This window comes from Etheostoma spectabile, unplaced genomic scaffold (assembly GCF_008692095.1).
Source record: "Etheostoma spectabile isolate EspeVRDwgs_2016 unplaced genomic scaffold, UIUC_Espe_1.0 scaffold00569922, whole genome shotgun sequence".
In the NCBI taxonomy this organism is placed as follows: Eukaryota; Metazoa; Chordata; class Actinopteri; order Perciformes; family Percidae; genus Etheostoma; species Etheostoma spectabile.
In genome coordinates, this window is record NW_022605425.1 from 5770 (window position 1) to 14779 (window position 9010).

General features: G+C 42.7%; 1 protein-coding gene and 1 pseudogene across 1 annotated transcript; one reads left to right on the forward strand and one right to left on the reverse strand.

Moving 5' to 3' along the window:
• Positions 1 to 1339: 1339 nt before the first annotated feature.
• On the reverse strand, positions 1340 to 3510 carry LOC116685522 (U1 small nuclear ribonucleoprotein A-like; annotated as a pseudogene).
• A 782-nt stretch (positions 3511 to 4292) lies between these two features.
• LOC116685521 (UPF0692 protein C19orf54 homolog) lies at positions 4293 to 8726 on the forward strand. Its single transcript, XM_032510540.1, is given in 9 exon segments — positions 4293 to 4656; positions 4784 to 4995; positions 6161 to 6229; positions 6788 to 6912; positions 7294 to 7423; positions 7567 to 7637; positions 8233 to 8364; positions 8367 to 8522; positions 8525 to 8726. Coding segments are annotated over 8 exon segments (912 nt in total). The 5' UTR covers positions 4293 to 4656; positions 4784 to 4810; the 3' UTR covers positions 8569 to 8726.
• The last annotated feature ends 284 nt before the right edge of the window (positions 8727 to 9010 follow it).

Below are 9010 nucleotides of genomic sequence, written 5' to 3' on the forward strand. Positions count from 1 at the left end.
ATCAAAGTGCACGATCCGCATGCATCAAATGAATATGCTTTATATGAACAACTCCTGTAGCTAAAAAACCACAGGAAACTGATTTGGTCTAGCGTAGTTGAATTGGTATTTTTACAAACATCAGCACTAATGCTACAGATGTGTTCCCAGAGCTGAATTCTAAATAAATTATTATCATTCGACATCTAAAACAGTGCCAGCCAAGCAGTTACAACCTAAACTTTATGTTCTCTGGTTCCTGAATAATAGACAGAGGAAGAAAACACTACAGTAAAAAAATGGCAAGGTACGATGCTCTAGAGCGGCCAGTAACTTATGTAATCTAATGATTTTTCAAATGTTCAAAGGCACAGAAGCCACACAGAAGCCAATAAAGATAAACATGTTTTGGTCGGGCATGTACCATGTACTTCAAAGCCCAAATTGAATGAGACTCCAATGGTTTACCTACTTTACAAGCAGGGGGCATATGATGATTTGTATGGAGGCCCATAATGCTCTGAACAAAGTGATTAGAGTTTGACTACTTTCTAATGAATACAGGACTAATATAAAGTTGTATTTTTTTCCCCTAAAAAGGCCAGAAGATACTTTTCTAAAAAGCATACATTGTATGTAGAAAGGGGCGTCCAGCAGTCTAGAGATTTAATCCAGCCTAGGACTATTGCTGTATGACATCAATGCCCTTCTCTCCCTACATTTCCTTTTGAGCTCACTTTAATAAAGAAAACAAATACAATAACTCCTTTGTCCTACAAAATGACAGTTTTAGTCATTTTATCAAAGAAAGTTATTTCCCCAAACAATCCATCTACAGAACTAACTATATTTCCGGTAATTGCCGTGTGCGAGTGTGTGTGTTGTCTTTCAAATATCTCATGAACCGTTCATCTCATCTGCTTAACACTTGGTTTCCTGGGTACCCTATGAACCTAGCGTTTGGAATTTGGAGCATTTCGGACAGCATTTTATATGGATATTAAACTGAATACAACTAAATGGCCATACAAAAAGGTTGAGTTAACAGTCCAGTTAAATTCACTCGAGCATTTTGCTAAGAGGAAACTCAATAAAAACGGCCTTTTTGCTGGCACTGGACGTTAAACTAAAGTCAGACCCTATGTCGTGGGGTTACATATTAAGGCTTGGGGACCTTCTATGAAGTTATTTTGGGGTACAATAGTTATGGAGAAAGCTACCGACCCATCCCTCTACCCACCTACCCCTGTGCAACACACCTCAACATCAGTGGTCCAAGAAAGTAGGTTGGTAGCACCATCTATTGACATGGGACGAACTCCCACTGCAACATAAATACATATGAAGAAGTGAGGCACAGCATTGTCTCAAAGAAAAAGTATTTTAATTATGAAAAGAAATAAGCTCCAGGTACAATGTCTGGTAGAGCAGACTCTGGGTGCAATGCTTAATGACAAACAGTTAAAAAAATACAGAAGACACATCAAGTTGCTCATGAATTCGATTCAAATCCCCTTCTGAAAAGTAAAGTAAAAAATAGAGTACACAAACAGGATTAGCCGAATAAAGAACTCCTTGATAAATTTACCTGACCATAATTTTAGGCCAAGAGTTCTGTCAGTGTGGACCGATAAAACACAGCAACTTGATGTAAAGAATGTATACTTACATGTAATCCTGGCCAAAGGGGGGGGGGGGGGGGGGAGGAGACACACCAAACAGCAAATGCCAATTTCTAAAAACATTTCCTAGTTCAGGTCACTGCTGTACATTAAAAAAAGACCTGTGCGTGCATGTAGGAAAAAGACCAGTCTGGAGGTTTTATTTCTTAGCGAATGAGATCTTCATGGCGTTCGCTTGTGTAATCTTAAAGCCTTGAAGTGCGTCTCGTGCAGCACCGGCCTGCACGTCGTTCTCAAACTCCACAAAGGCGATGTCGTGGCGACCAGGGACCAGACGCACCTCCTTGAACCCGGGGAACCTGAACACACAACAACACAGTCAGGCCTGGCATTCGACAAATAGACAAATGCGGAGAAATCAAAAGACAGAGAAGGAGTTGCTACTGACTGGTTGAAGAGCATGGAGAGCATGAGCTCGTTTGTCTCCTCTGGCAGGTGGTGAGGAAGAGGATGTGATTGGGAGGGTTTTCTGCAACCTGTGAGGATGAAAGACAGTAGAGGTCAGAATAGAACCACCAGGACAAAATGGTAACATGTCATTTTAACAAATGACAACATGTTCCAATCAGAACATACGAACCTGCTGGGGCATTTGTCCAGGCATCTGTCCGGGCATCATCTGGCCAGTAGGCATGGCACCAGGGGGCATCTGACCAGGTGCCATCCCAGGAGGAGGCATCATGCCAGGAGGGGGCATGTAGGGCGGCTGGCCTGGCATGTGCATCATACGGGGAGCCTGGCTCATGGGAGGCATTCCCTGATGAGTGAAGTACAACCATGATGAGTGTGTCAGTAGCTGGGATAAACATTTTCCCCCAAACTTATTTGCCCCTCCTAAAACCAATGATCTGAGCCTGCATGCTATTGTTCAGTCTGCTCAATGGAAATTTGGTGTTGCTTTATATCTATCTGCATGGATAGATGGAGACCAACCGTGGTAAGTAGGTTTTACTTTAATTATTCCCTCTTATCAGTCTTACAATGTTAAGCGTCTTCCAACAGTTCCTGGTTACCTGATTTTCACTATTCACACATGCAGCCACATTCAGGAACCTTTCACCTTGCACCTTTTTCCACTTGCCATGGCAATGCCAGAAGAGAATCCAAGCGCTTATCCCTGCAATGTATCCGCTTGTATTCACAACACAGCAGTACTGACATTTTTCCACGGAATTTTACTGGGTCTTTGAGGTGGAATTGTCAGTATGAACTTCCCAAATATCGAACCCTGCCCAAAGCAAATCCACCTTCATCCAGCAACACGGATCTCACAAGTGTTCGCTACTGCTATGTCACAATAGTTGTCGCCAACAGTTATTCTACAACTTGATGAAATATTAAATAAAACACCTATTGCCCTACTTACAGGCATGGCAGTCGGTACCCCAGCAACCATGGGTCCACCAGCTCCAGGGACACCCTTCTTAGCGCCACCTGCATCAGGTCCTTTAATCTTCTTCTTCTCCTTTTTACGGTCACGCTCCACATAAGTCCCCTTCATTTTAGCTATGATGTCAGAGTCCAGCTTGGCATACTGGATACGCTGTAGGATTGATATGCAGCAGACGTTACATTTGAGTTAGCATGCTTTTTGCCATCTTGTATTCGCTATTCACAGTTTGATTAACATACCATGGGTTTGTCGTAGAAAGGAAATCCCTGCATGGACCTCAGAGCATTGGAAGCGCTGTTAATCTCTTTGAAAATGACAAAGGCCTGCCCTTCATCTTATGTTTCGTGCAACCAAGATGTCCAAATCTGTCCGAACTGTGAGAAGATGGCGTACAACGACTTTTTCAACTCTGCAGAAACACGAACATGTCGAGAAACCATTAGTGTGATCATAGTGGCTCTCTGTGCGCTGTGTGTATTACATGTAACGTTAGCCAGAAACCGAAGGTTAGAATGATTCATTTACCATCTTTCTTGATTTCTCATTCAAATTATTATGTAGATTGTATGGTTGAGCCGTACGTCCGGTGTGGTCATTTTCTAGCCTGTGGATGAGAAATATTACTTTCAAATCAGTTAGGGTAATTCATGAATAGCCACTAAGCAGCCGACAAGCTACAACCATTCTAGCCATACCAACTTGGATAACGTGGGGTGAACGTTAGCATAAAAGCTAATACTAGCTATAGCTAACTTTCTTTAGCTTACTAGTTCTATGTATCTAGTCTCTCACACTGACAACTAAACAACAAACGTCCAAATAGGTTACCTAAGTCCATAAATGGATTGCAAAAGTTTTTGATAGCAAACAAAAAAACGTTTTTTTTGTCGAAGAACTACTCACCTCGGAAGGATGAATGAATCCCCGGCCTTTACAAATCCCGTGATCTGATCTCGCGATAATAAACAACACAAAGGGGGCGGGTCGTTTCGGTCGTGTTCTCTAAACGCCTCCTACACATAACTATTACATATGAGGTTTCCGAGTCTACTGGACCCGAGTGTATTTAACCCTGCTGTTAAATGTCTATATTTGAAATATGTGTTTCTTTTTAACCAAATGACCCCCCAAAAAAACATTTTTTTTTAGGTAATGGCAAATGCTCAACCATGATCAGATGTGTCATGCTTCTTGTTCTTATCGGGGTCCAGAGACGAAGAAGAAGAAGAAGAAGAAGAAGAAGAATCTGTTGTGTAAATTGAGTAGCAGTAGAGGGCGGTATGACCTTCTTGTGTATGGTGTATGATCCATACTCACGAAGTAAAGGAAGAAGAAGACGCTGCCAAATATGGGCAAAACACCACGGCTGTTAGCTCGCTGTGCTAGCTTCATAAGTGGGCGTACGAGCTAGCTAGTTTGTGAAAAATAACGAGCTCATTACTTTTGTGAACATTATCCCTTAAAATTATGATATTGTTGCACTTTATATTTTGTAACAAAAATTGAATTCAACACCGAGAAAAGATAACTTCGCTAACTTTCCGTACTGCTTGTTGGCAACAGTCAGAGCTGGCTAAGTTGTGAGAGGTATTTGAGTGAAGGGTAGGTAGGTAGGTAGGTAGGTTGTAGTAGTATGCGTTGTATAACAGTGTGTGTTGGCAATTGTCAAGAGATGCTGTAACCCATTTGCAAATATGCCACATATTAACTAAGCTACCACTCCTGTTAGGGTTAATCCTAAAAGAGCGCAGACAAGATGTCAGTGGGTTCCCCCTACCACACACCTCCTCCTCCTCCTCCTCCTCCTCCTCCAGGTCCACCACCTCCTCCAGCCTCAACGGCCAAGAAGAAGAAGCTGTATCAGACTATAGCCAGTAGCAGGAGTCCTGTGGAGGGGAACCACACAGAGGCCCGCTTACTGCTCAGTCAGAGGGAGAGCAGGTAAGATTTCAAATAAGATCATGGACTGTCATCTCCTTGTCTGGAATCAGATGTTCTAACTAATATGTCCCTGAATTCACAGGTGAGCTCTGAGCACGAACATTGACTTTTCTGTTGACATTAAGACAGAGGTGTTGTAACCTCAGTTGAGTAATTAATTTAAGTCACAGAAAATAAACCTGCATCTATTGTGATATTGATTATCATAAAGGTAATTTTCAAGTAAAAATGGTGGCAGTTCATAGGGAGTTGGTTTGGGAACCGGAGGGTTACCGGTTCAAGTCCCCGTATGGACCAAAAAAGTACAGAGTGTGGATTGGTGGCTGGAGAGATGCCACTTCACCTCCTGGGCACTGCCAGGTGCCCTTGAGCAAGGCACCGTACCCCCCCAACCGCTCAGGGCGCTGGTTCGGCTGGCAGCCCACTCACTCTGACATCTCTCCAGTAGTGCATGTACAGATCCTGAGCATGTGTGTGTGTGTGTGTAGTTCAGGACTGTGTGTTATAACTAACAAAGTGTGGACACAGAGTGTAAATTGTAATTTCCCCATTGGGATCAATAAACAAATTATATTAAAATTAAACATTCTTTTGTCAGTTTTGAGGCTTTCTAGCTTTTCTTTGTCTTATGGGATAGTTCATACCTTCAGGGTTTTCACTGTTGATTGGCCAAAACCAGCAAAAAAAAGACGTTACCTAAGGCTATAGGACATTGTGATGGGCCTTTTTTAACGGTTCATCCAGTAATTGAGTCTTAGCACTAGTAGTGTTACGCTGGACTGCTTTATAATGAAAAGTGTTACAAATATTTTGTTCATCTACATGCATATAAAGGTCGGTTGGAAACACCTCAATTTATGGTAATGTGATCCTGACTAAACATAACTACAGCACAGCTGAATCAACGTCTCTCACTGATACAAAGTCAACAAAAATCTGAATATTATAACCCTCACAAAGAAAGGATTCATATAATAGGACTTTTTTCACGGCAGACGTCTTGACTTGTACTAATAGGAAAAGCATTGTAAACATGTCTTCCTGAAAAACGGCTTTTGGAGGGTTGTTCAACTTGATTGGAATGGAACAATATAGATAGATAACTTTACGATACAATATGCAAATACAATATGTATTTGCATTCATGTTGTTGTTTTTTGTTCAGTTTTAGGAAGGACTTGCAGTGGATACTGGTGAACACATACGTGCCCTCCCTCATTCAAGATGGTCCACAGTACGTCAGCAAACCATGGTGTCAGACTAGAATGTGTCAACACCTGAATCTACATTAAACTTCTGTAGCACAAAACAACACTGTTACAACAACTGTTGTGTGTACAATGGGGATAATGTGTTATTCGTGGGCCGGAATGCTTTAATGTTTAAAGGTGCTCTCAGCAATGTCGCGTGTTTTTTAAGCTACATTTTTTTGTCACATACAGCAAACATCTCCTCACTATCCGCGAGCTACCTGTCCCCAGAACACACTGTAAAAACAGTAGACAGAGGGTCCACACACGGCAACAAAAACAATCTGCGCCAACCTGCACCATGAAGCCTAAACAGTGTTCCAGCAAATAATCGACAAGAAGGATATGAGGGTGGGGTTTGGGGGTTAGTGCGTAGAAGGGGTTGGGTGCAATGAGGAGGAGGGAGGGCGAGCTAGCCTCCGTTTTGTTTGACAGTACTTCAAAGTGACATCACCCAACATCGCTTAGAGCACCTTTTAAGTCAGTAATCTTGACATATTGTCCAGGGTGAGACTGTGAGCGTGTTATTCGTTTACCTTCAGGTGCGGCCTGGTGGCTTTGTGGATGTCCGCTCACCTTCGACAGCCCCAGCTGAGTATTGACATGGAAAACTGTGTTCAGACGGCTCTCAGCAGGGGATACACGGCACAGGGTGAAATGTTTTCAGGTGACAAAAGTGTGTTAACTCTTTTGAGCCAGTCTGTTTCAAAACGTGTAAAAAAAACAGAGTGGGGACCAAGAGCAAGAGGTGTGTTTTATGTAATGGATCCCTCATTTTTTAGTAAGGGCAGTAGATGTTTTCTGATAGCATTAAAAGCATTGAAGGTTGACTACATCCCTTGACATTACTGGGTGTCTTCAGAAGTTTAAATATGACATTAAACTCCAGATGTAGGATGTAATTAAAATATGTGTCAGTTTTATGACCAGATTTGCAACTGAAATTAGTTTATTAGTAGTAATTCACTCTGTGTTTCACAGGAAACAACTAAAATGCAATTTCACACAATGATGTTTTTTCATCTCATTAAAACATTTATTTTGTCAGTTGACAACATGGCCCTGCTGGCAGAGGAGGTTTGTGGCTGTAAGGCGGAGCTGCTGTCAGGGGGTTTGAGTGGGAACAATGCTGCAGCCATCATCGCCCACCTGTGGGGGAGACAGCCTGTCCTCATCCCGTATCCTAGACCCAAACAACAACTGTCATGAGGGGGTTCTGAAAGTAAATTCTTTATTTTGTGGTGTTTTTTTTTTACTGCTACTTATGTCATAAAAGAAAAGTTTATGATTACAAGACAGGAGACCTTGACAGTATGCACAGATATGATGAGGACTACAACCATGAGCCGTGCCAGCGCAGCGGACACAGGGCACACTGGGCAGTTGGTTCAGGTAAGATGTCAACAACGTTCCACTTCCGGGATTGGTCCCTTGCCACTGGAAATTCCACTGGATGTCACTCTGTACCGCCGGATGTCTGTCACCTTCCGCTTTCTTTGTGTTGGAATTTTAATCGCCGGTGGATTTCTGAGGACTATTGTTAACTGTCTCCTCAGATCTCTGCGGGGTAAATCCAGACAGCTAGCTAGACTATTTGTCCAATCAGAAAATAAAAACCTTTTTGAACGTGCACATGTTCCACCAAGTTCCTTCCCGAGGCTATTTTGCAGCGGCACCAGGGCTCTGTCCGGTGCTCACCACGGCCCAAGACAACTATGATTGGCTTTGAAGAAATGCCGATTTAAACCAGTGTGTTTTTCTTCCATCCCGGAATGCTGTGTGGACTAGCCAGACCCTCCACCGCAGCACTGTGGAGGAAGACAAAACTGCACTGTTTCCATGTAAACTTAGGTCCGACTTCTTTAAAACCACTTTTATGTGATAGAATCCTCTGAAAATAAACCTGCTTAACTGGTAATCTTGCTTTATGAAACACTTGTCAGCTGTCTGAAAACATCAACATGCCACATTTACGTCTTTGTTCCAGGTGTTCTCCTCGGTTTGGACCAGGGGAGCGTAAGCAAGGAGCACACTCACCCTGATCCCACTCTGCCCTGGCTCTACCTCGCCGTGGACAGCAGCTCTTCCTGTCCTGTTGCTAGCACAGCGGTCAAAGAGGTTACATCCTGGCTAAGCAGGGCAAAAGCCTGCACTACCAGCTGTGGAGTCTGGACAGCGTAGCTCAGAGCAACCAGCAGCTGAGGAAGATGGACCCTCATAGAGCTAATGACGGGACCCAGTACGTGGTTCCTCAGGGAGGGGTGGAAGCAGGGGCTGCTGAAAGGCGGTGTTGCTCCACACAAGGACACAGAAGCAACAATGAGTGTGACGCTGTACTCTTATCTGTAAAACAAAGTATACAAGCGGAAGTTTCTGAGACCCCTAACACACTGATCTGTTGAGGCGTAACGGTGTACTCTCATCCAGTCCAATGTGATTAATACCAGTTTAACCCCAAATCTGTAACTACCTGACTTTGACAAGTTTAGAATTTGTACACTATCCACATATTCTGGGTTAGTAGTCTTAATATTTCTAGTTATGAGGCCCTTTGCAGGCAGTGATTTTGGCAAATTAATAGGACTGCATTTCCAAGTGTTAATATGATGAAGAAACATTCATTTAATTTAAAAATAATTTACTGGATGAACAAAAACAAATTTTCACCACATTTAGCTTAAGATTCCATCAGAATTTCCAGAAAAATACACTTCAATACAAAATGATCCATATCTCCCCCCCCTAGACCATTCATCACTTTAATT